Below are 26,510 nucleotides of genomic sequence, written 5' to 3'. Positions count from 1 at the left end.
TCAGTCACCACAGCCACATAAAATCTAAAGATAATAACTGAAGGGTCAAGATCCCAACTAAAGCAAACACTGAACACTATGTATATGTATATGTATATTGCCATTTTAAATATGTATAATGAGTTTTTCTCAGACGTTCGTTTGTCCCTTTATTCACATTATGTCAGTTTTAATAATCAACAACGATGAAATGAAAACGAAATTCGTCTAAAACAATACAAACGGTCAGGGATTCTCTTCTTACATCCTACACATGAGCATGGAAGTTCTCCGGCTAGATTTCATGTTGTTAGGCTTGTCCACAGCTGCAGTAATGGGCAACAAAGATGCGTTGCTGCAGTATGCAGGCCTTTTTCCGGATGTCATGGCAGCCATACAAGAGCGGCAAGTTCGAGAGGGGTCCGGGACAACGGGCCAGGAGGACAAGCTCCTCGTCGGGTTTGGAAATTTTGCCACCCTGATATTTAAGGATCTGTATGACGCCAAGGATAAGGACAGAAAGGGGTAAGATGTTAATCTAAAAGAAGCTGCTGGCTTTAGGGATGTGTAGTTTATGGGCTTGAGTTGATAATTTTTTGTTTTCGATTCAGCTTCATCAGGTGGATCCCAGCAGGCACAGGATGTTGTCTGACTGTCGTTGGATTAGTTGGAGTCCAACGTCTTCCTGACGTCACATTGATGTACTGTGCCTGCTGGGATGAAGCAGAAGAAGGATGTCCATCCTGGCACAAAGAGGGAAGTTCTGCAAAAATACATTAAGAGAAGAGATTCTGAGAAGTTGGGACCAAACCTTCCCAAAACAGCACCTCCAGGCACACAACTTACATCTTGTTTGCTTATAATTGTATTTTTGTTTCTTTTACATATTGTAATTATTAATACTTATTCTAAAATTAACAGCGGTTGCTTCCAGCTCAGCATCCACAGAGGAGCCATCAGATGCTGATTTGCTTGCTGCAGCTTCACACATGGATGTTGCGGGTGAGTCAGACATCATTATGAATGGGTTTGCATTTGTGGTTTTGTTTTCTTAATACTGTTGTGCAATTTATAACATGTTTTGCGATTCTGTATTATCAGCTTTCGGATGATGGTTTTGGAAACAGTAAGGTAGGAGGTGTATTACACCTTCTGATCATGCCAGCCCGTACCCTGGCTTTTTTTGTACCTCTTTCGCCTTTTAATAATTATTAATACTTTTATTTTATTTTTGCTTTTTAAATTCCATGGCAATTCCCTTTACACTTTTTTTCACCGCCCATTTTTCCTTCTCATCTTTGAGAATCTAACTTTTTCACCCAATGCTGCCACACACTATTGTTTGTCATAGTCAGCTCATCTTTTTTTGCACATCTTCATTTGTATATTTTGTGCACTAACAATCATTAACTTTAACAAACTACTAATGTTTAACATTAGTTCTAACATCTAGCAGTAGTAAATAGTAGCTGTATTAATCTCATGTAGTAGTGACTAGTAATATTACATGCAACAATAAATGTAACGTTGTCTTTTCTATAGGTCTCATTCACTTTTTTGGTAATGCTTTGCAGCTGATGGGAGCCAGTCGGTGAGTCAGCCAGAAGCCCTGCCCACCTCTGAGAGAGCTACGCCAAAAAAGCAGCCAGCAGCCACTGAAGAAGTAAGACAAATCTTCAGATGGTATCTTAAAAGGAGCCTTCATGAAAGTAAACCATTTTTCTCTCTTACACCCACAGCTGCTGCTGCCTGAAGGTTGGAAGCAGACTCTCCCAAAAGAGCAGCACTTGTGGGTCAGCAAGGCTTTCTTTACCAGAGACAAGTCTGGGAAGTTGGCGCTGAACAAAAATCTGCGTCTGTGGTGGTCTCCCCCTGGACCCCGTCCTCTGTACTCTCAGCCTCCTTCTAAACCTGACGCCTTCTTCCACAGCAGGCTGTTCCTCTGGGTTCCCTACCGCATGTGGGCAAACAAGCTGCTGTGCTCCCAGCCCAACTGCCGTCGTTTTGGGATCCAGCTAACAGCTTGCGGCATGTATAAGACTGTCCGGAGGGTCTTGGACTTAAACAGTTGGTACTTCATGGTGACTGAGTATCTTGAATGCCGGTCCTGCAAAAAGAAGCTTGCAGCCTGGTCGCGAGACATCCTGGACCAGTTGGATCCCAGCCACCGTGAACAGTTTCCTGCAGTCCTAACCTACAGGTATAATGTGTTTTTAAGTCTTTTAACATGATACCCCTTATGGAACAAAAATAAATGGGAATATACTGCTAAATATAATGTGAAATATTACATAATACATTTCCATATATTGGAAACTAGTGTTCTTAGTTTGCAATATATGCATATATTGTGACATATAAGTAAATATTGTGCTGTGGAATTCTTTATTTTCTATAGGTTGTCCTGTGATAGGAAGGTTGTGAGATTGTTGCGGGGGCGCACGCTGGGGAACAGTGCCACAGCTCTGTACAGGCACCTGTGCCTCAGGCATAAAGAACATTATCTGGGCCAGTCAACACTGTACCTGTCTGTGCTGAGGAATTTTGTTACCCAGAACACTGATCCCAGCAGTCTCATTGCCGCGCTGCCACAGATGGTGCCTGTCCCTAGTCCATCTTGGCTGCTCTCAGTGTACGCCAGAGAAGTACTGACACGGCTTCCTGAACTCAAGGCCCGTGTCACCTCTGTTTATGGCTCCATTTTAAAGATGGATTCCACCAAAAAGGTAACACCTGATTTAGTGTTACATTTTGTGTTATTTTTTTTTTTATTGTAAAATAAAAATGTCCTGTTCCTTTAACAATGATAATATTTCTTATCATGTACTAGGTCACCAAGAAGCTAGCTGGCCATGCTGCTGGAACTGCTGCTTGGGTGACAGATGTGGGGAACGAAATTGGACAAGTCCTCATGTGTGTCCTCACAGAAGGAGAGGGAAAGGGCCTGCTTCCCATGTGTTCCGGACTTGTAGATCGCTACCGCCAAGCTGGAGAAGCTCCTCCGCAAGTCCTTTATGTGGACCGGGACTGCTGCAGCGCAGGAGATAAAGGCAAGGCGGCAGCAATGTTTAGCGAGTGGGACCAGCTGGTGGTCAGGCTGGATGTGTGGCATTTTATGCGGCGAATCGCAGTCGGGGTCACCACGGACAGCCACCCGCTGTATGCCCCCTTCATTGGGACGCCTCTCGCCCTGCATCTTCGAGTGGGATGCTGGTGATGTTGAGAGGTTGAAGGAGGCCTGCGGCGGGAAGCCCACGGCTAAAGAGCTGGCAAGGCACTGTCGCCGCCGCACTCGTGGGGCCAAGGAGACGAAGGAGCTAATCGAACAGCTCCTAAACGACTTCATGGAGGCAACAGACAGAATGGGAGTCAGGCTCTTTGACAAGGACAGGATGGAAGAGATCTGGAGGACACAGCAGCCCCACATAGAATGCATCCAGGACCCACCAGGTGTGCAGCTATACAGGAGGATAGGGAGGTGACCAAAGGGGAGGTCATTCTGCCCCAGTATCGCTGTGCACGTGGCTCAACATCCTTAGAGTCCTTCCACCTGCACCCAAAACGCTTTGTGCCAGGTATGCATTTTTCCTAAACAATGCAATTTGTTTGTTCTTGTGTTTACCATGGTGCTAACTTTTTCTGCCTGCTTTTTCAGGAACAAGTGCAAGTGACCTTCATTTTCAAATGTACTTGATGGAAGGGCTTGTACAGTGGAATGAGGCTCGTGCGGTTGCTGCCATTGAAGGTGAAAAAAAAAAGGATATCTGCTATGGTGGCCAACTGCAGCAGTACGCCAACGTCCTGAGCCAGCTATTCATGGGTCTTAATTTGGCGGAGGACTACACCAGCCCTGGCGAATACACAGGTAACATATTTTACACTTTTGTGTAGTAGCAGTTACACCCTTTATTTCATCTATGTGCTTATCACACTGTGATTGTCTACAGGAGAACTCATTGGCGTGGAATACTTATATTCCCAAACAAATACATCTTTTGAGGAAGACTTCGGTGCTGATCCTGATTCTCAAGATGGGGTTCAGGATGAAGACCTGAAGATTGATCTGGAGAGTGATGAAGGGTTTGAGGATGTAGACTTGGATGGTGAGCCTCTTGAAATCATGGAGCTCAGCCTCGATATCCCAGAACCCTTGAGAGATGAGCCACCGACTCAGAGCCAGGTAACTGTACTCCCATACAGATATAAACATTGTGATAATGATCCTTCATTTTTATGAAAGGGGAAATTACCTTATATTTTTAATTTCAGGGGGTGCAGAGTCATGTGGCAGAGTCTTCCTTGCCTGAGCCCATAGAAGATGAGCCAGCAACTCAGAGCCAGGTGACTAAGTTTCTCTATAGGCATTAACACTGTGATAATTTTCTTTTAAACAGAAGTTACTTCATTACCTTACTTTTAGATGTTTCAAGTGATATGGAAGAATAAGCATGATAACACTCAAGAGAGTGTAATAATTTACTTTAATCCACAGCTGGAGAGCCTGGGACCAGATGGCAGACCGGGCTACGACCACGTCGTCCGGCTAGCCAACAGTCTGGTGGACCTCAGACATGAGGGGTTTATTACTCAGCAGAAGGTGGATGAGATTGTGACTCTCTGTGTACCTGTCAGTCTACACTGACTGTACGTACATAAATCAGGCCATAAATCAGGGTAATAAATCATCAATCTGACACAAAGGATATGATAACACTACTAGTAAGAGATTGCGTTGATTGGGCTTTTTACTTTTTACTCAAGCATTTACTGTCTAAACTACCTTCGCAAAAGTTTTACCTCAGGTGACTGCTGTTTTTACGTAAGAGTTCGAGATCACATAAATGATATCTAAATAATTTCCTTAGATATCAAACTCTCTGAGTAAATTCTCATAGGCTCTGCGCTAGCAGCCAGTAAAGGGCCAATTCAGGCTTGTATGAGGGCCTGGTTTCAGAATAGCTTGAGAGATTTCACTCGTTAAATTTCTCTCCACAGGGATTGAATCTCAAAAAGCCCCTTTGACAGATTTTGTGACTACATTTGGCAACACTATGGGCCTTTTATTGCAAAAAAAAAAAAGGGTTAAAAACTGCTGGCTTAAAACATCTACACGGAAATGCAGTCGTGCCAAGGTCTGACCTGTAAATAGTGTAGTGGTGATGGTGCTAATATTTTATCTGATGGCCCATATATTTTGATACTCCCCATTCAAATATTATTTTTTGGCTATCAATGGGGTAGCAACATCCTGACAGCACTATTAGCATGAAGTTTGGCCATAGTGAATATTACATAACTTACATTTAAGACAAAATTTTACACATTTTATGTCTACATTGTTGTCCTTTTTACATTATTGGATACAAATAAATTAAAATTTAAATATTGATATTAGCTCCATTGTTACTGAAGTAATTCTCTGTGTGTTAAAGTACTTTTAATTTACAACCCATTTTGGGTTCATTTTAGAATTTTAACACAGCAGTATAGTAATTTTTAAACAACAATTGAGTATAAATAAATACTGGGGTTTGTCCATTTTTTACCTGCTGCTGGGTTGCCAAAATCACCCAAATTGGGTAACTAAGCATTTTTAATGTTTCTATTTAGACATTTCCAAAAATGTAGAAATATTTCTGAAAGTTACTTGTAAACCAATGGTTTCTGCATGTATATTTATTGAACTTACCCTGAACTACATGGAACAAGTAAACACCACTTTAAATTACAACCAACAAATGAGATAATTTTTTATTTTTTTTATTCCGGTAAGTACAGTGAGAATTTCTAGATTAAATCACAGCAGTACATAACTTCCCCATATTTCAATTTTTTTCCCATCTCAATTATGTATCCTGTATTGATAGAATAAGTACCCTATAAATACAAAATACCTACAATAACCAATATGTATGGCTACACTGTTTTTACAGAAAGGTAAGCAGTGGGTTTGGAAAGGGTTCCAATATGCAGAAAATTCTGGAAAAACAACTGAATGTGCATCTAGGTAACGACACACATTACGAATTAAGCATATATGCAAACTTCTGAACAGCTTCCATTCCCCAGCTAGAAATTTTTCATGTTCTGGGAATGTTTTCAGCGGCAAGTTTTATTTTAGTTCCCAGAATGTTCTTTTAAAAGATAGGATAACATTCTCCAAAAACATTCTAAAAATGTCTATTGATAACATTGTTAGAACATTATTCTCTAACATTCTTATAAAGCTTCCCATCATACTACACTGTTAAAAATCGCTGTAAAAAACGGACAAATTTCGACAGTAACATACTGTTTTTCATTAAAACAGTGCATTCTGGGTAATATTCATCATTTTCGAGAAGGTAGCCTGCACTGGTAAAAATCGCTGTAAAAAAACGGCCAAATTTCGACAGTAACATACTGTTTTTCAGTAAAACAGTGCATTCTGGGTAATATTCATCGTTTTCGAGAAGGTAGCCTGCTGCTATATATCGTAAATTAACAACGTTCAAAGTCGACACTCAGCGGCTATGTTTCAAATCACACCCTACTCCCTCATTCACTATTCCCTACATGAGTTTACTAATATAGTCCACCTAACAGAGAGAATGAAAACTAATGAGTGAATTCAGACAATGATCAACAGCTGCTGTTAATGAGTAGAATCACTGAAGAAAAAAGAAACAAGACAAACACAAGAAATACAACTGACTTCAGCCACAGCTTTAGATGAAATCAACTGAAGATTTAAAACAATCAACAAACAGCTTTATCAACTTCACTCATTACTAACCGGACTGACTTTATTTCTATCAGATCAGAGATCAGAGATCAAAAGAGCTTATTGAGAATTACAGAGGTGTAGATGATAATCTTAGTTTCGTTTAGCATCACCATTGTGGAGATCAGTGTTTGCTTTAGTTGGGCTCCTGACCCTTGACTTTTGTCAATTAAATTTTGTTTCATTGATGTATTTGTATCTTTATGGTACATCTATTACAGCAATATTAATGTTAATAATCAAGTGATTGTGGCTGTTTCTGTCAGGCATGCTCTATAGAAATCAAATATTAATTATTTTTGTTTCTTCAATTTTATAAGATTGAACAGTAATGTGGTGACCAGAACATATGGATTTAATGACAGTTTGAGTTTTAAATATTTTGGGCAGCACTGTCCACTACACTCAAAGAGAGACATCAACAATCAGCATATGAATCTCAACAATGGTGATGATCAAAAGGTTCATGGTGCAATGCATGCTGGGTACCAGCGCAGGAAAAACTCTTCTATGACTCCCAGCATGCATTACGGCATGAATAAATTATGCGCCTAAATTGTTCACTTATTGTCTTGAATTCTTATGTGCTTATAATTTTGCTTTTGTCTTAAGTTTTATTAGCATGTTTTGTGATGTTCAGAACTGACCTGTTTGTTTATTTTGTGTATTGTCACCATTGTTGTGATTCATACGCTGATTCTTGATGTTTCTGTCTAAATTTCAGCAAAGGTTTTTTTTTTTTTAATGAGTTAAATTTTCCAGTCTTTCATAAATTAAGGCTCAGGAGTGTTTCTTATTTTGCTGTAGTATCAATATTCAATAAGAGAAGGGACACAGGATTGAATCAGAAATAATAGTGTTTGTTCTTGTCAATCTATAAACAACAATACCAGATTTATTCCTTCGGTTGACCTTTTTTTCACTATAACAAGTTCCAAAGATGCATTGTTACAGCATGTAAAAAAAAAAAAAAACCTTGGTTGTTGAAAATTCACATTCAAGAGCCCAACTTAAGTAAACACTGATCTCCATCATGGTAGTGAATAAAAAAAACCTAAACCTATTTAACTCTCAATAAGACCTTCTGTAGATATCTGACAGAAATAAAGTCAGTCTGGTTAGTAATGTGAATCTGGTGAAGCTGTTTTAGGAGTTGTTTAATCAGATCTTGAGAGAGTTGATTAATTATTTTATTTCAATTGATTTCATCTAAGGCTGTGGCTGAAGTCATTTGTAGTCCATGTGTTTCTCTTTCCTTTAGTAATTTTGTTTGTTAATAGCAGGTGTTCATCACTAATGCTCAAACATCAATTAATCAAAGAATTATCTCATTAACTTCACTAATTCAGTGTTACTCAAACACTCTGTAGTGTGCACACATTATAAGTGTTCACTTAAAACTGAGGATTTTGTTGTGGGGTTTAAAGGGTTAAAGATTTAAGATGAAGAAAAAACAGCATGAAATATAATTTAACAGTAATAAACTGTAATTAATTTACAGGAAACAAACTGTAGAAAAACAGTTATTTACTGGCACCCCTGCTGCCAGTAAATAACTGTTTTTCTACAGTTTGTTGCCGTAAATAAATGGTTGCCACACTGTAAAAATTTTTGCCGTTAAATAACAGTAATTTTCTGGCAGCACACTGTAAAAAATTGTGCCGTTAAATAACAGTAATTTACTGGCAGCAGGGGCGCCAGTAAAGTACTGTTAATTTACAGCTTTCAACCATTAATTTACCACTCTTATTTTTTTTTTTTTACAATATTTTACCGTAAATTATACCATGGAAATTAACTCCACTCCCACTGCTTCAAACAGTTCGAGTTCAAAAGCTAACATTCCTATGATGTTAGTACTATGAACTTATTCCATTTGAGTCCACTGAGAAGGAATATTTCTTAATATAAAAATGCAAACACTTAATGTGTATTAGTAAAGAAACTAAATGCATGACTTTAACTTAAATAACTGCAGTTAATTGTCAGCTATAGCACACATGTATGTGCTGAAGTACTTAACACAGAGATCACCACTGTATCAGCATCTTTATATAAAGCAGCAGAAAATCAGAAATTGTGGCTCATCATTGACTGAAGCACAGGCTCTACGCTCCAGAACAATGGTGAACAACAAAACTGCATTAAACTAACAGATCTCTCTTGTAAAAACACATTAATACAGTTGAGTTCAGTATTTACTCTCATTATCAGTGTATGACTTTGCATACATTTTTTTCTATGGATGTTCACAAATATTTTAGTTAAATTATTATTTTTTTTCATTTGGTTAATCTGACATTTACATTTAACAGTATATTACTGTTTTTCCTTGACTTAACGGCAACAAACTGTAGAAAAACACTTTTTTTGCTAGCAACCATTAATTTACGGCAACAAACTGTAGAAAAACAGTTATTTACTGGCAGCAGGGGTGCCAGTAAATAACTGTTTTTCTACAGTTTGTTTCCTGTAAATTAATTACAGTTTATTACTGTTAAACTATGTTTCATGCTGTTTTTTCTTCATATTAAATTTTTTACCCTTTAAACCCCACAACAAAATCCTCCGTTTTAAATGAAGACTTATAATGTGTGCACACTACAGAATGTTTGAGTGTTTCACTGAATTAGTGAAGTTAATGAGATAATTATGTGATTAATTGATGATTGAGCATGAGTGATGAACACCTGCTATTAACAAACAAAATTACTAAAGGAAAGAGAAATACAACTGACTTCAAAATAATTCAACTGAAAATCAACTGAAATAAAATAATTAATAAAATCTCTCAAGATCTGATTATACAACTCATAAAACAGCTTCACCAGATTCACATTACTAACCAGACAGACTTTATTTCTGTCAGATGTCTACAGAAGATCTTATTGAGAGTTAAATAGGTTTAGGTGTTTTTTTTTTCACTACCATGATGGAGATCAGTGTTTACTCTAGTTGGGCTCTTAAACGTGACTTTAAAACAACTATTTTTTTTTTTTTTACATGCTGTAATAATGCATTTTTGGAACCTGTTATAGCGGGGGAAAAAAAGTAAACAGAAGAAAAAAAAATCTGTTATTGCTGTTCATAGATTGACAACAACAAACACTCTATTATTTCTGATCCAATCCCGTGTCCCTTCTCTTATTGAATATTGACACTACAGCAAAATAAGAAACACTGCTGAGCCTTAAGTTATGAAAGTCTGTTAAGAAAATTTCACTCAAAAAAACCTACACTGGTATTTAGACAGAAACATCAATAATCAGTGTATGAATCACAACAATGGTGACAATCCACAAAATAAATAAACAGATAGGTTCTGAACTTCACAAAACATGATACTAAAACTTAAGACAAAAGCAAAATTATAAGTACATAAGAATTCAAGAAAATAAGTGAACAATTCAGCATCATAATTTATTCATGCCGCAATGCATGCTGGGAGTCATGGATGAGTTTTATCCTGTGCTGGTACCCATCATGCTTTGCATCATAAACCTTTTGATTATCACCATTGTTGAGATTCATATGCTGATTGTTGATGTGTCTCTTTGAGTTTTGCGGACACTGCTGGCCAAAATATTTAAAACTCAAACTGTTGTTAAATCAATATGTTCAGATCATCACATTACGGTTCATTATCATAAAATGTGAGAAACAAAAAAAAATAAAGTTGTGTAATTCACTCAAATATTGCAACACCAAAATAATATTTGACTACTATAGTAACACTTTAAGTCATTCTAGTAGATCATGCCTAACAGAAACCACCATAATCACTTGATTATCAAAATTAACATTGCAGTAACAGATGTACCATAAAGATACAAATACAGCAATGAATCAAAATTTGAAGTACAAAAGTCAAGGGTCAGGAGCCCAACTAAAGCAAACACTGATCTCCGCAATGGTGATGCTAAAATAAACTATCATTATCATCTACATCTCTGTAATTCTCAATAAGATCTTTTGATCTCTGATCTGAAAGAAATAAAGTCAGTCTGGTTAGTAATGAGTGAAGTTGGTAAAGCTATTTGTTGATTGTATACATCTTCGGTTGATTTCGTTTTAAGCTGTGGCTGAAGTCAGTTGTAGTTCTTGTGTGTGTCTTGGTTTTTTTTTTTCAGTGATTCTAATGGTTAACAGCAGCTGTTGATCATTGTCTGAATTCACTCATTAGTTTTCATTCTCTCTATCAGGTGGACTATATTAGTAAACTCATGTAGGGAATAGTGAATGAGGGTGTAGGGTGTGATTTGAAACACAGCCGCTGAGTGTTGACTTTGAACGTTGCTAATTTACGATATATACACTGTAAAAATTTTTGCCGTTAAATAACAGTAATTTTCTGGCAGCAGGGGTGCCAGTAAAGTACTGTTAATTTACAGCTCTTAACCATTAATTTACCGCTCTTATTTTTTAACAGTATTTTACCGTCAATTCTACCATGGAAATTAACTCCACTCCCACTGCTTCAAACAGTTCGAGTTTTTAAAACTAGCATTCCTACGATGTCAGTACTATGAACTTATTTCATTTGAGTCCACTGAGAAGGAATATTTCTTAATATAACGATGCAAACACTTAATGTGCAGTAATAAAGTAACTAAATACATGACTTTTACTCAAATCACTGCAGCTCATTGTCAGCTATAGCACACATGCATGTGCTGAAGTACTTAACACAGAGATCATCACTGTATCAGCGACTCCACATTTACTGCCTTTATATAAAGCAGCAGAAAATCTGAATTTGTGGCTCATCATTGACTGAAGCACCGGCTCTACTCTACAGCACAATGGTGAACAACCAAACTACATTAAACTAAACGATCTCTCTTGTGCAAACACACATTAATACAGTCAAGTTCAGTATTTACTCTCATTATCAGTGTATGACTTTGCCTAATGTTTTTTTCTATGGATGTTCACAAATATTTTAGTTAAATTAACTTTTTTTTTCATTTGGTAAATCTGACGTTTACATTTTACAGTATATTACTGTTTTTCCTTGACCTAACGGCAACAAACTGTAGAAAAACAGTCATTTACTGGCAGCAGGGGTGCCAGTAAATAACTGTTTTTCTACAGTTTGTTTCCTGTAAATTAATTACAGTTTATTACTGTTAAATTATGTTCAATGCTGTTTTTTCTTCATCTTAAATCTTTAACCCTTTAAACCCCACAAGAAAATCCTCAGTTTTAAATGAACACTTATAATGTGTGCACACTACAGAGTGTTAGAGTAACACCGAATCAGTGAAGTTAATGAGATAATTCGGTGATTAATTGATGATTGAGCATTAGTGATAAACACCTGCAGAATCACTGAAGCAAATAGAAACACAAGAACTACAAATTACTTCAACCACAGCCTTAGATGAAATCAACTGAATAAAAGAATACATCAAATCTCTCAATATCTGATTAAACAACTACTAAAACAGCTTCACCAGATTCACATTACTTACCAGACTGACTTTATTTCTGTCAGATGTCTACAGAAGAACTTATGGAGAGTTAAATAGGTTTAGGTGTTTTTTTCACTACCATGATGGAGATCAGTGTTTACTTTAGTTGGGCTCTTGAACGTGACTTTTCAACAATTAAGTTTTTTTTTTTTTTTTTACATGCTGTGACAATGCGCCTTTGGAACCTGTTATAGCAAAACAAAAGTACACAGAAGAAAAACAATCTGATGTTGTTTATAGATTGACAAGAACAAATACTATTATTTCTGATCTAATCCCATGTCTCTTCTCTTATTGATACTACAGCATAAGAAGGAACACTGCTGAGCCATAAGTTATAAAAGACTGTTAAGAAAATTTCACTCATAATAAAAAAAAAAAAAACCTTTGCTGAAATTTAGACAGAAACATCAAGAATCAACGTATGAATCACAGCAATGGTGACAATCCATAAAACAAATGAACAGATCAGTTCTGAACATCACAACACATGCTACTAAAACTTAAAACAAATGCAAAATGATAAGCACATAAGAATTCAAGAAAATAAGTGAACAATTCAGTGGCATAATTTATTCATGCCGCAATGCATGCTGGGAGTCATGGATGAGTTTTATCCTGTGCTGGTACCCAGCATGCATTGCATCATAAACCTTTTGATTGTCACCATTGTTGAGATTAATATGCTGATTGTTGATGTCTCTCTTTCAGTATTGTGAGGACTGCTGCCCAAAATATTTAAAGCTCAAAAATCCATATCCAGATAACCACATTACCATTCAATCTTATAAATTTGAAGAAACAAACAAAAGAAAAGTGTTATTCACTCACATATTTCAACACCAAATTATTATTTGACTATTATAACAACAAGTCAGTCTAGTAGATCATGCCTGACAGAAACAGTCATAATCACTTGACCATCAAGATTAATATTGCTGTAATAAATGTAACACAAAGATACAAATATAGCAATGAAACAAAAGTTGAAGTACAAAAGTCAAGGGTCAGGAGCCCAAATAAAGCAAACACTGATCTCCACAATGGTGATGCTAAACGAAACTAAGATTATCATCTACACCTCTGTAATTCTCAATAAGATCTTTTGATCTCTGATCTCTGATCTGATAGAAATAAAGACAGTCTGGTTAGTAATGAGTGAAGTTGATAAAGCTGTTTGTTGATTGTTTAAATCTTCAGTTGATTTCATCTAAGGCTGTGGCTGAAGTCAGTTGTAGTTCTTGTATGTGTCTTGTTTCTTTTTTCTTCAGTGATTCTACTCGTTAACAGCAGCTGTTGATCATTGTCTGAATTCACTCATTAGTTTTCATTCTCTCTGTCTGGTGGACTATATTAGTAAACTCATGTAGGGAATAGTGAATGAGGGAGTAGGGTGTGATTTGAAACACAGCCGCTGAGTGTTGACTTTGAACGTTGCTAATTTACGATATATAGCAGCAGGCTACCTTCTCGAAAACGATGAATATTACCCAGAATGTTTTAATGAAAAACAGTATGTTACTGTCGAAATTTGGCCGTTTTTTAACAGCGATTTTTAACAGTGCAGCAAAAAAAAAATTCTACAGTCTGTTGCCGTTAAGTCAAGGAAAAACAGTAATATACTGTAAAATATAAATATCAGATTTACCAAATGAAAAAAAAAAGTTAATTTAACTAAAATATTTGTGAACATCCATACAAAAAAATATGCAAAGACAATACACTGATAATGAGAGAAAATACTGAACTCAACTGTATTAATGTGTGTTTGCACAAGAGAGATCTGTTTGTTTAATGCAGTTTTGTTGTTCACCATTGTGCTGGAGAGTAGAGCCTGTGCTTCAGTCAATGATGAGCCACAATTTCTGATCTTCTGCTGCTTTATATAAAAATAGTAAATGTGGAGTCACTGATACAGTGGTGATCTTTGTTAAGTACTTCAGCACATAAATGTGAACTGCAGTGATTTGAGCAAAAGTCATGCATTAAGTTACTTTACTATTACACATTAAGTGTTTGCAGTTTTATATTATGAAATATTCCTTTTCAGTGGACTCAGATTAAATAAATTAATAATACTAAAATCCCTGCTGCCAGTAAATTACTTTTATTTAACGGCACAATTTTTTACAGTGTAGATGGGCCTCAGAAGTCAAATGTTGGTTGAAAGTGAAAACCCAACCTTTGTTTGATGTCAAACTCCAGCGTAAATAAGTTCAAAAACAGTATTACCAATTTCACTTATTTTAAACAAGATTGACTATTTCTGTTATAAATGTAAAAAAGTTATTATACAGATTAACAGAGGTGTTGATGGTTTATTGAAAATAATAGTTTAGTTTGACGTCACCATTATGGTGATCAGTACATAGAAAGTATGACTCTTTTCAATGTTACTTTTTGTTTAACTGCTGTAAGTATATTTATTACAGTGAAAAAGGTGAGAATTTAAAAAAAAAAAAAATTCATCAGGTGATGTGGGTTACTTGCTGATGTTAAAAAATTTGTCATGTAACAATCTGACAAACTGGTTTTATCTGGAGTATAGTCTATGCTATTAATTTACTGCAAGTGACTATAGCAAATTTGTTGCAACACATAGGATCCTGCAGATTTATATCATATATATTTTTGTCTATTCTTTTTAAATTACTTTTTTCATGAACCTCTTTGTAACCCAGAATGTTTAGCTACACAAAGACCTCAAGAATTAGTGTATGAATCTCAAAAATGGTGACATGCTTCATGCCACAATGCATTCTGCATGCCATGGATGAGTTTTGTATGATGTACCCAGAATACATTGCTGCATGAAGCATGTCACCATTGTTGAGAATCATACACTGAATCTTGATGTTTGTGTGACAAAGACAACATTATTATTTTTTTTTTGGATTTCATCTGCTTTAAATTCAAATGGGTCTCATGCTGTTGACCCATTGAGGCACTTTAATAATACCAACTAACACCATACATTAGAATGGGTGAAACCATGTAACCAGACCACATATGTGGTGATGTCTTATTCATCAGCAAGCAAACAGCATCATCCACATGTCCTCTTGCTGTTTTCTCCACAATAAAAAATACAGCAGCTAAAGATCAACACTGCCAAGCCAAGTGTCAAATTACACAACTAAAGCCAACACTTACCACCATTATGGTGACATCAAATCAAACTATTACTTTGAAACCGACATCAACATCTAAACCTCTGCTTAAATCTTACTTAGAATGTTAGGGGATAATGTTCTAATAATGTTATAACATTATCCTATCTTTTGAGAGAATGTTCTGGGAACAAAACTAAAACTACCCGCTAAAAACATTGTTAGAACAATAGTAATGTTCTTAGAACATTTTTAGAACAAAAAAATTCTAGCTGGGATACATTCATCTATTATTTTCTGTTGTGGCCTAGATGTAAACATCTGTTATATGAAATAGTTTATCCAAGGCAGTATTGAAAACAAGCAGCAATTTGAATGCTCCCTCTTATTTTGTTCAGATTATTTACATTTTGCATCTTCTGTAAGATGAACTAATGACAGCAACTGTATAGCTAAGAATTTCACAACTAGTGCAAAAATCAATTTTTATTTCCAGAGAAAAGAGACAGACGCAAAACATAATTCACACAAGTATATAAAAAGAAAAATGAAACAAACAAAAAAAAAAAACATGGATGCAGAAAGGTAAACAAACTGACAATATCAACCTTGGCAGAAACAGTAGATGATCCATTTGTGCCATTTCTTTCACTTCTTCCCACAATTCCTATTTCAAAAAGATTAATATTTTCTTTCAGTTTATTACAATTTTCCCATTATTTCAGACTGAGAGAATCAGCAAATGCTCACAGGCAGCTTTTGTCTATGTGGGTGACAATGTGAGCATGCAACTAAATATGTCAGTTTTTTCAAGTCAAGTATACGTAGTGTTGCCACATTAGTGACAGCAACAGTATATAACTGTTTGAGCCAGACACATTTTCTGCTGTTAAAATTTTACTATGAATGGGACTATTAAACTAAATGTGAAAAATTAAAGTAATATAAAACCGTTAATACACCAACCCCGCTACAAGAAGCACTAAAACAGAATTCAACTGCATTCTTAGTGGATCTTAGTTATGCATTTATGGAAGAATGAAACTTCCATTGTTCTCCTCCTTTCCCCAAATGTATTCCTGTTCCAGATGCTGATGCAGGCAGTCACCATACACTGCAATAACAGTTCAGATCACCCTCTGGCGCACAACCTTCTCATCTTCATGATTTTTCAATCCGCTCTCCTGCAGCAATGGAGACATCTCTAGGGAAACACACATTTATATTTGTTTAAATAAAAAGGGTCAGAGATCGATGAGATCTTATGTGTCAATGTAACACACTTCCTTATTTGACATAACATCTTAGGACAAAAATGGTTACTGGCATGTTCTGCCCTTTTTCAGAGACAATACTAGTCTTAATCTGTGAATTTATATGTAAATCAAAGATCAGAAAATTAAAAAAACTAAACTAAAACACCTTTCATTTCAGTGGCACCATTGTTGGTGCTGGAGATATTCTGGTCCTTTCCTGGCAATCTGCCATCCACCACATCTGTTTTAACTTGTCCAAGTGTCTGCAACAGCATTATGGTGTCAAAAGAATCATCTCCCTCCTCTTTTAACAACTCCAAAACCTGCATACATAAAGCACAAATATTACATAATATATTGAAGAAATAGGATATTGTAACCAATTTGAATATAAACAAATGCATTAATACAATTAATTAATGCTTGATCTTAGCGATGTTCACATCACATGAAGATTTCTTATAAATTCAAGAACACAATTTACTATAATTCACCTGTAAAGGAAGGAATATTGCTCTTTAAAATTAATTGGATGAAGGTATTTAAAATTACAAAGATATTGTAAGATAAAAGCTACATCCAATAAACAACTGCACCGATCAGCAGCTTTTGATGTATGCTGCTGAATCAAATCTCCAAATTAAAAGGCAATTCAAATAAACATGTTACATTTCAAATCAAAATTACATGACAAAACTGAAACATAGACTTCATGGGCATCATACTGTAAGCAGGTAATGTCTGGAGGGTTCCCCCCCCTCCAGAATTTATGCAACAACAAAGATAAACCTGAAAACCTGATTAACACACCTTTAGGTACTTATAACTCTTCAGTTCACTGAGGTTCTCCTCCAGAAACAGCAGGTAGAGTGCTTGATCATCCCAGGTCACCTGCCCAAACTGCATTACCCCTATAGTGGGTAACATCTCATAGGGTTTCAAGAAGCCCATGGTCCTTCTGAACGGAACCAACATGGCGTACAAGCACAATGGCACCAGCAGCAAATACACACACAGATTGATGTAGCTCAGGAGCTGAAAGATGCCCACAGCGACTAGCTTGCACTGCATGGCCGGAGGAACTGAGGAGTCGTTGAGAACCGCTCCAGTGCGGATGTCACATTGAAACTCATCTGTGATGGAGAGACGGATGTAATAGCAAAGGTAGATGCAGGCTAACACGAGGGCCAACAAAGTGATGGTGCGGCAGAGGAGGTATCGGATCACTAATCCTCGAGAGGAGCGTTTGGTCCTCAGGTACTGCTCCACCAGAGGATATTTAAAGAAGCTCTCGGTAAGATCTCTCACAGAGCTGAAGAAAAAACATGCAAGAATAACAGGATTTACATGTTATAGGTATGTAATAGGAAATAGTATGGCGGAGAAAAAAAATGGTTTGTGAAAATGGCATTTTTTTAGAAAAATACTAAAGGAAGGTAAGCTTGAGTGTGTGTGTGTGTGTGTGTGTTTGTGTATGTATTTCAAATCCCACAGAGTGAAATCATGTGACAGTTCTGTGTGCTCTGTAAACCCAGTCACTCTTCAGGTGTCAAGAAGAACTGACATTTTCTCTGCTCTTTGTGCGTGTGTTCAGTTTACCTCTGTGAGCCCATGCGGGCTGACTCCGAGTCCAGTTTTCCTGCCTTGTAAAGGCATTTAGACAGTTTGATGGCTCCGTTATAGGACCGGTCCAGTTCTTCCATTATAAAGGTCAGATCAGAAGAAAGCACAGGAGCTCCAGTGAACCGCCAAAACAACGCTGGCATGTAAACGGATACTGCCACCAGCAAAAGGACATAAGGGAAAAACTGCAGTGAGAGGGGAGAGTAGTTCATTTAAGGGGATCATGTGCCCTACGACACATTCATAATTTTCTTACATTTATTTGGAAAAACATTCTAAATCCCCTATTGTGTGTCTCTGGACAACAAACAGAAGTGTTTCATCCCTGAAAGAATCTGTGTTTTAAATGAATCAGTTGAGCAAATGATCCAATCATTTTTTTTTTTTAAATAGAGTATTCAATTTAAGTGATCAATTTTAAGTAAGCTCTAGACTACAATACTTAGAAGCAAGGCTCGAACTAACGAAATTTTGACAGGAACAGAACCTAAATCAAATTTTATAGTTCCAAACAGAATAAAAAATTAGTAATAGCCATTAACCGGCTAATAAAATTATTTTATCATTCCATTTAATATTTGAAATTTGCTGGCAGCCAATCACGGCTTCCAGCAGTATGGCATATCCAAATGTGACAATGAAGCCAACAAGTGAAATGTCCGTTCAGCTGTGAACTCATCATGGGCAAGCCTCAATGGTAATACACCGTCTTCAGGGCCGGATTAAGACCAAATTAGGCCTGATGCTGCAGTGCAAAAAGGGCCTATTTTTTTCTCGCCGTTGGTGCATGTGTATTCGACACTCAAACGCCAGCAAGCTTTGCCTTTCCTGCCCATCTGAGGACTGCAGCTCTCCTTTGGTTATTCTCAACTTTGAGAGGTTTTTTTAGAGAAAAAAAAAATACTTAATTCACAAATAGACCATGCGGACACAAAATGTTTATAAACATTAGGCTATAATAAACACTAGGCTATTTTTTATAATCATTTATCATTCAAATACATCGCGAATATGGAATCTTTGATTTTGTGTCGAATGAGAGACTCAACATTGGTTTCAGTTTTGTTTTAGCCTAAATTAATTAGTTTTGGTTTGTCGTTAATATTGCTATAGCTTTTTATATATCTCTAATTTCCTGGAAGCGAACAGTTTTGATCTGCTATAGCCTATTAACCTCGAAATAATTCTTAGAATGAAATTTGGAGTCCGAGTTTCGGACGCATATACATATTTATTATACAGTAACTAATATTCCATATTCTTTATATTAAATACTGTTTTAGCATCCAGATATTTCGAGAACACAGAAACATTTGGATTCGTGCCGAATGAGAGAGGTAGGCATCAAGCTTCAGCTTAAATTAATTAGTTTTTGGATTGATGTTTCCATAGCCTAAACTTTAAAGGATTTTTTTGGAGAGAAACTAATAACTGTTTTTTTTTATGTTTGTTAACATTTTGCTTTAGACTACAGGCATTTTAGCCTTCATTATTTCGGAAGTAATAGAGCTAATAAAATGCGATGTGAGCCGCATCTTAAGCTTTTTTTTTTTTTTTTTTTACAATGCAGCAAACATTTTTACATATCTTAAAAATACTTTGTCTTTAAAGTGTTGATAGATTTTTTTTTTATTTTTTTTTTTAAGCAGCTTACATTTGGCCAAAATCTAGAGAAGATGATGCTGTATTGGCTATCACTAAGCGTTAGAGCTCTATTTTTTCCTTTTCTTTTTGAGTAAAGAAAACGCTATAATTTATTATTATATTATTATTAGGCAAATTATAGGCAAAGAAAAAAAATAACCTTATTAACTGGTATTTCTTCCACCCAAACCGGTTTCAGAACGGTAATAATATCAGAGGAATGCAGGAACAGAAATGTTAAAATATCGATTCTGCTTCAAGTGAACCAATTGAATTTTTTTCCGTTTTAAAGTCGTGCTTAGAAGAACCCAGTAAAAAGTCTGAACATGTTTTATGGGTGTACCTTGTGCAGCCATAGCGGCAGGCCTCCTGTGTCCTGTGTTTGCACTGCAGCCCAACAGTACGAATCCACATAAGCAGCCTGACGCCACGAGAACTTCGTGGGGGAGAAACAACTAATCTGTGTACCTAGAGAAAAGAGAATCTGATTTTTAGATAGAAAATAAATCAGTGAAGACATTTTCATCTTTTTCAAAACAAGTGGAGTCCTCCTTTAGTTACTATGCTGCCCGCAGTTGGAATCAGCTTCCAGAAGAGATCAGATGTGCTAAAACACTAGTCACATTTAAATCTAGACTCAAAACCCATCTGTTTAGCTGTGCATTTATTGAATGAGCACTGTGCAATGTCCAAACTGATTGCACTTTTTAAAATCAATTTTTAAATCATTTTCTTTTTATAAAAAAAGATATACATATATATATATATATATATATTATTAATTTATTTTATGTAAAGCACTTTGAATTACCATTGTGTACAAAATGTGCTGTATAAATAAACTTGCCTTGCCCTCATGAACTTTATGAAACGTCAAACTGGTAGTTACACAGACTGTCAAAGGAGGGACAGAAATCTCTCAGATTTAAATAAAATATCTTAATTTGTGTCCTGAAGATGAACACATGAGAGCGAGTAAATGATCACAGAATTTTCATTTTCGGTTGAGTTATCCCTCCGGTTGACTCAATGCAAATAGACCAGTTTACATAATGCCATTGTTGATGTGTCATTCCAGCCCCAGCAGGTGTGTCTGTGTGAAAGAGCACTGCAGTTTCGTCTCTTGTGCTCTTGGTGTTTTAAGAATCCGTCACCTCCCTATGAACATTTATATGCACAGTTCACGTTGTATTTTTATTTTTTGTCTTAGGGTACTGTGCAACAAACCTTGCATTCTGTACAAATTAAAACACGGATGAAAGAATATTTTGGTTCTTATGATATTACATTATAACATTATAATTTACACTGAAAATAAAGCTTCACTAAACATTATATGTGCCATGGCTCTCATCCAATAATCACAATGAGCTTAGTTACTTTTGATAAGAAACATTCTCAATCTTCAAATTGCATAAGTGCAAATAATTGTGTTAATGCAAATTATGCCTACCACTTTTAATACCATGTAAAGTGTTTTTTTTTTTTTTACAACTTACATTCTTAGTAGCCTATATCACTACATATGGGCTTGTCAACAAGGATTATATTATTTGTTTGCTGCTAAATAAAAATGAATACAATACAGCTGTATAAATGTATTTTTTTTTTAAATTTGGTTTATGTTTAGCTATTTTGTTCTCACATTTGTGTTAAAGTGCTACATAGGTATACTTCCCTTGGGAAAAAAGGAACTTTTGAATGCAGAACTTAATGTTTTGTTAGATGAAATACAACAAACTTTACTTATAATAACACTACAAAATTATATACAACCTAATGTAATGCACTTCAGGTAATAAGATACAGCATTATCTGCTGTCATGCTTACTGAAGCCTCATCAAAAGAGTTTGCATGCCCCAAATACCTCTGAAGATGAGATATATATATTTACCTGCAGCAACATGAACACACCTGTCCTACTGAGTGCAGGTTACGTTCAGAGAATAAACTGCTATTGCAATTTACCCTCAAAGTAACTTAAGGTGTATTTGTTTTTTTGGAAATTAAACTGATCTCTCACTGAAAAGGCTCTAAAAATATACAATAAATAAAGAAATATTATAAAACAGAAGCTCAGTATTCTTTCTACCAAAAGAAAATGCATCACATAAGAAATGCAGTTCAAGCCATGCATGCCTTTACTGCTCTCAACAATGAATAACTCCGCATCATCAGTTAGATGTGAGTTCTTTTGTGAAGTGAAACTGTGAGAAACTGAAAAGAGAAGCAGCATATGATCTTTACCCATACTATCTCATGATGATCGTGAGAAAATGTCATACCGACAGACACCTCCTGAGCGAAGGCGAGAGAGATGAGCAGCAGGGGCAGCCCCACAGCCACACAGGTGACCATCTTATCCAGGGCCAGATCCAGACGGATGCCTTTGTACCTGTTCTCGGACGAGGGCTCCTTCAGCACGAAGTCCGTGAACAAGTACTCCGTGGCAGCGTGCGCTATCGCCATGACCTTCTCTTATACTATCTACTAACTCTCGAATCACAAACATCCATCCAACTTTGGACTGACTGGAAAAGAAAATCAAACTGTGCTCATTCTCGCAATAGTGACAAGATTTACGTATTAACATATGCAGCAGTTGGTTTTAGACGTAAACACACAAACAACGACACCATTTCCGTAAATGTTTTCGTTGTACTTGTTGCGCTTCGTTTTCATTTTCTTTTTCTTCCATGATCTACTGTCTGGCTGCAAACCCACTTAATACTTGCACAGCGCCGCCTGCTGTACCGGAGGAAGAGAAATACGAGTTCTTCTTCTTCTTCTTCTTCTTCTTCTTCTTCTTCTTCTTCTTCTTCTTCTTCTTCTTCTTCTTCTTCTTCTTCTTCTTCTTCTTCTTCTTCTTCTTCTTCTTCTTCTTCTTCTTCTTCTTCTTGTTATATGGCCATTCACTCCTTTGGAGTATAACCGGCACCTACTTATTACCTACCTTACTTATTTACTTGCATTAGTGATGTATCTACCGTATTCTGTATAATTTTTATTGAATTGCCCCACCCACCCCCAGAGGATCAGATCTCATGCTTTAACTGGCTCTGTGTGTTCAGCTCCTCCAGCTTCCACAGTAGGCTCCTCACTCTCTGAGATGGATGAAAGCATTACTACATCTATACTTTAATCCTGTACACTTTAAAAAGGTTATAACCGCCATATATGCCTGATTATCTCTCAAACCCTTTCTCAGTAGGTCCACTACACTCACTGGTTTATTGTCGCTGAAAAGACTATTGTGCTCATCATGATATTTATTACACATAAAAAAAAACATGCTCTATTGTTTCTAATACATCACACGCATCACATATACCATTTTCATGCTTCCCCATTATTGCAAGTGTTGAATTTAATCATGTATGTCCAAATCTTAATCTTGATATCATAACTTCTTCCTTTCTATGTCTTCCATCAAACTGTTTATTTTTCCTTACTGATTTTTCAATATTATAATACCATCTGCCTGTACTACTTTAAGAGTACTAATACTACTGTATTAAGAGTAGCTTCTGCATACATTAGCTTTTGCATTGTTTTAACTTTTTGTATTTCCAGAGCTTCTTGTTGTACAGGGCATCAGCCTACAGCATTTGATCTCTGCTCTCTCCTTGAACTTGCCGTATTCATGTTCTCCTCCACACTTTGCACATCGCATTTTTCCTTTGCACAGATTTGCCGTACGTCCCATTCTCTGACATTTAAAACATCTCAAAGGTGGAGGCATGTACTCTCGAACCGAAAAGCTTATAAATCCGGGCTTCGGTTAAAGTGCTCCCTTCGAACTGGATCATCACACTTGTGCTATCACATCTTTTATCGTCTTTCCACATCTGCAATCTTCTAGCAGAGGTAACTATGCCTCCATACAGACTTCCTTTAATGTCTTCCAGGCTTACATTGAGGGGTACTCCTGAAATGACCCCACTAGTGTTATCGCCTATTTCTGAACATGTTATCTTTCCTCCAACTAGTGTTTTCATTTTCAGAATATTTTGTTTCTGTTTCCCGTCCTTGCATTTAATCATTATTCTTCCATATAAGAAAGGATACAGCTGTCACTATTCCTATCTCTTTCTCAATTGCTTTTGAAAGTTTAACTGGATGCACACTGTAAAAAGTGATTCTCCATATTTACTCAATAAAATTGTGACAACAGATTAATAGCAATATTATTAATTACATTTAACACATTAGAATTAATTAGAATTAACCATTCAAAATGAGTAGAATAAAATGAAAAAATAAAGTAAAATTTACACAAAAATATTGATTTCATTGGACAAAAAACAAACAAACAAAAAACATTATGCCAAAGAATACTATGTTATGCATGCCAGGCCAGTAGTTGGCGATCATGAAACACTCTGTGAAAACATTATGTGCATGCACATGATGTCAACCTTTTTACAAATTCACATTTTTGTTGCTTACATAGATATGATACAGGCATCATGTTCAAAAGGTTGTGTCTTAAGGCCCCCAAAACAGAGTTATTGAAGACACCTAATGTTAACGAACAGAATCACTGAAGGAGAAAAGGGTAAATTATTGGTTACCATTACAGTGGTCAGTGACTGTTTAGCAAAAGTAATTATCACTTTGATTTCTCTTTCTTCCGCCTCCTTATCAGCTTCATTTCTCGACCCGCTTGATTTGTTAATTATTTCCTCCGAATCAGATCCATCACTTATGCTTTTTTTTTTTTTTCCTCTTTTATTAAATCTTACTTCCTGATACTCCATGTCTTTGTTGCCATCCGACTCATCTCCCCATGACATTCTCCCTTCCACCATCCAGCCTCTGTCCACGATGTCACTTCCAGTCGCAATCGAGCACTCGACCTCCAGAAAGACGAGTTTCGGGATAGTCCCTATCGGGGCGATCACCTGTGGCCGGACCGGATTTTGGCCCTACGGATTGGATCAAATCTTGAAAATTAGTTGTTTAAAATAAAAAATAATATAAAAAAGGATTCTGAATTAGGATTAGACCACAAAATCCCAACTAATCTGGATTAAATCCTCAATTTGTGTTGTTCAAAAAGTTTTTATTTTTTATTAATTTTGATAAATAAATAAAAAAACCTGGATTATTCTGATCCCATCAGAAGGGTGGATTTCAGGAACAAAAATGAAATAAAAGTTTATATTTATATTTATTTTCAGAGTTTAGCCCGTGAGAAGTAGTTATTTGTGTAAACGCAATGTAAAAATAGAATACAAAACATTGGCCTTTTTGGGGTGGGATTTTTCATGGCCCTTTATGGGTTCTGTAGAAATTAGCAATACAGATTTGAAAATTCTTAAAAAGTCTGTATCTGGATCAGGGTGATCCAATCCAAATTTGCTTTGAAAAACCAGTTCAAAAAGTAAGATGCTTACCTGATCCTGGATAGCAAACAAAACATGGGATTTCCAAATCCAGATCATTCTGATCCAGGTCAAACTTTTTGAACAACTGCACCCTAGTTTTTACTGCTCTGTTACAGGACAGCAGATGTGTGTTTGCAGCACAATGTGGAAAACGAGAGAGAGAGAGAACGAGAGAGAGAGAGATGCATTTATAACTATTATACTATTGGTTTAAATTGTTTGGAAAGCAATAACAAAGCTTTGCTAATTGTGACCAGTTCTGTGACTGGCCCTCAATTTCAACAAGTTTAGGGGCCAGTTGCATAAATCTAGTGTTAGAATCAATCTTTCCTGATTCAAATTAGGACAATCTATGTTTTTTTTTTTTTTATGCAACTCACTTTTAAAAAATATCAAGTCTTTAAGAAAAAAAATATAATAGATGAATTAGTTGTAAGACTAAGTCTAAGCATTTTATGCAGCTGGCACCAGGTGATGTACAGTAGGCTACTGAAGCGAATACTGTAACATTCGAGTAGATGAGATTTTTACAGTCAAGGTGATATGTGAAAATAATGTTCACCTTTTCATAAATGCATGAATGGTCCCTGAACATTTTCAGAAATCAAGTCAAGTCAAGTCAAGTCTGCTTTATTGTAAATTCTTCCACATGTACAGTACATACATAAAGAATATCGAAATTGCGTTACTCTCAGACCCTTGGTGCATTCAGATAACGCTAACAGTAGAGCGCAAGGCACATGGCAGATAGAGTGCAAACAAGTGAAGTGAACAAACAGTGCAGATAAAAATATTTTTTGTGCAAAAAAGCTTATTCATTCTGATTAAAGTGACAAAGGGCTCATGAGCAGTTATTTTATTTAATTGACTGATGAGGTAGTAGAATGATGTCAGTTCAGTGCTGAATGAGGTAGTGAGCAGACCAATGCTGCATAATGATGTGGTGCATGACTAGCCGTTCAAAGCACTTCATGATAACAGGGGTAAGTGCAACTGGACGGTAGTCATTAAAGCAGGATGGAGATGGCTTCTTCGGGACTGGAATGATGGTGGTAGCTTTGAAACATGTGGGAACGTCAGCCTGACTAAGTGAGATGTGAAGACATCAGTGAGTTCTGCTGCACAGTCTTTCAAGTACACGCCCAGGGATGTTGTCAGGACCCGCAGCTTTGCGTGCATTGATCCTGCTGAAGGATCTCCTCACGCTGGTCACCGGGAGGTGGTGGAGTCTTCTGTGCAGTGGAGCTGTGTTCAGCTCATTCAGCAGAGA

The 26,510-nt window shown here is 36.4% G+C and overlaps 3 protein-coding genes across 4 annotated transcripts; 2 read left to right on the top strand and 1 right to left on the bottom strand.

Moving 5' to 3' along the window:
- The first annotated feature begins 897 nt into the window (after positions 1-897).
- Positions 898-3,221, top strand: LOC113058973 (uncharacterized). The gene is made up of 6 exons (XM_026227215.1): positions 898-981; positions 1,081-1,110; positions 1,554-1,642; positions 1,719-2,179; positions 2,378-2,705; positions 2,810-3,221. The coding sequence occupies exons 4-6, from the start codon at positions 1,938-1,940 to the stop codon at positions 3,194-3,196; spliced, it is 957 nt and encodes a 318-aa protein (XP_026083000.1). The 5' UTR covers positions 898-981; positions 1,081-1,110; positions 1,554-1,642; positions 1,719-1,937; the 3' UTR covers positions 3,197-3,221.
- A 156-nt stretch (positions 3,222-3,377) lies between these two features.
- Positions 3,378-5,001, top strand: LOC113058891 (uncharacterized). Its single transcript, XM_026227159.1, has 6 exons — positions 3,378-3,554; positions 3,635-3,844; positions 3,927-4,159; positions 4,249-4,320; positions 4,472-4,606; positions 4,975-5,001. The coding sequence occupies exons 1-6, from the start codon at positions 3,410-3,412 to the stop codon at positions 4,999-5,001; spliced, it is 822 nt and encodes a 273-aa protein (XP_026082944.1). The 5' UTR covers positions 3,378-3,409.
- Positions 5,002-15,794: 10,793 nt separating this feature from the next.
- LOC113058217 (pannexin-1-like) lies at positions 15,795-22,606 on the bottom strand. 2 transcript variants are annotated; one of them, XM_026225909.1, is made up of 7 exons: positions 22,513-22,606; positions 22,136-22,381; positions 20,193-20,317; positions 18,182-18,390; positions 17,393-17,894; positions 16,749-16,905; positions 15,795-16,530 (listed from the first exon to the last, which is right to left on the bottom strand). In XM_026225909.1, exons 2-7 carry the CDS (start codon positions 22,317-22,319, stop codon positions 16,454-16,456), a joined length of 1,254 nt encoding a protein of 417 aa, XP_026081694.1. In that variant the 5' UTR covers positions 22,320-22,381; positions 22,513-22,606; the 3' UTR covers positions 15,795-16,453. The 2 variants fall into 2 exon arrangements, with proteins under 2 accessions (XP_026081694.1, XP_026081693.1); XM_026225908.1 differs by having other exon boundaries at positions 22,136-22,561.
- Positions 22,607-26,510: the final 3,904 nt, after the last annotated feature.

Source organism: Carassius auratus, chromosome 40 (genome assembly GCF_003368295.1).
Source record: "Carassius auratus strain Wakin chromosome 40, ASM336829v1, whole genome shotgun sequence".
Lineage (NCBI taxonomy): Eukaryota > Metazoa > Chordata > Actinopteri > Cypriniformes > Cyprinidae > Carassius > Carassius auratus.
This window is presented reverse-complemented; position numbering and strand designations above follow the sequence as displayed.

What these genes read in the sequence shown, in the direction of transcription:
- LOC113058891 (XM_026227159.1), top strand. Translation starts at nt 3,410, where the DNA reads ATGCATCCAGGACCCACCAGGTGTGCAGCTATACAGGAGGATAGGGAG. An exon ending in CAGCCCTGGCGAATACACAG is followed by an intron (nt 3,845 to 3,926) that starts GTAACATATTTT and finishes GATTGTCTACAG; the next exon opens with GAGAACTCATTGGCGTGGAA. An exon ending in AGCCACCGACTCAGAGCCAG is followed by an intron (nt 4,160 to 4,248) that starts GTAACTGTACTC and finishes TTTTAATTTCAG; the next exon opens with GGGGTGCAGAGTCATGTGGC.
- LOC113058217 (XM_026225909.1), bottom strand. Translation starts at nt 22,319, where the DNA reads ATGGCGATAGCGCACGCTGCCACGGAGTACTTGTTCACGGACTTCGTG. An exon ending in GCCCGCATGGGCTCACAGAG is followed by an intron (nt 17,895 to 18,181) that starts GTAAACTGAACA and finishes TTTTTTCTTCAG; the next exon opens with CTCTGTGAGAGATCTTACCG. An exon ending in TGGTGCCACTGAAATGAAAG is followed by an intron (nt 16,531 to 16,748) that starts GTGTTTTAGTTT and finishes GTGTTTCCCTAG; the next exon opens with AGATGTCTCCATTGCTGCAG.
- LOC113058973 (XM_026227215.1), top strand. Translation starts at nt 1,938, where the DNA reads ATGTGGGCAAACAAGCTGCTGTGCTCCCAGCCCAACTGCCGTCGTTTT. An exon ending in CCTGCAGTCCTAACCTACAG is followed by an intron (nt 2,180 to 2,377) that starts GTATAATGTGTT and finishes TATTTTCTATAG; the next exon opens with GTTGTCCTGTGATAGGAAGG. An exon ending in AGATGGATTCCACCAAAAAG is followed by an intron (nt 2,706 to 2,809) that starts GTAACACCTGAT and finishes ATCATGTACTAG; the next exon opens with GTCACCAAGAAGCTAGCTGG.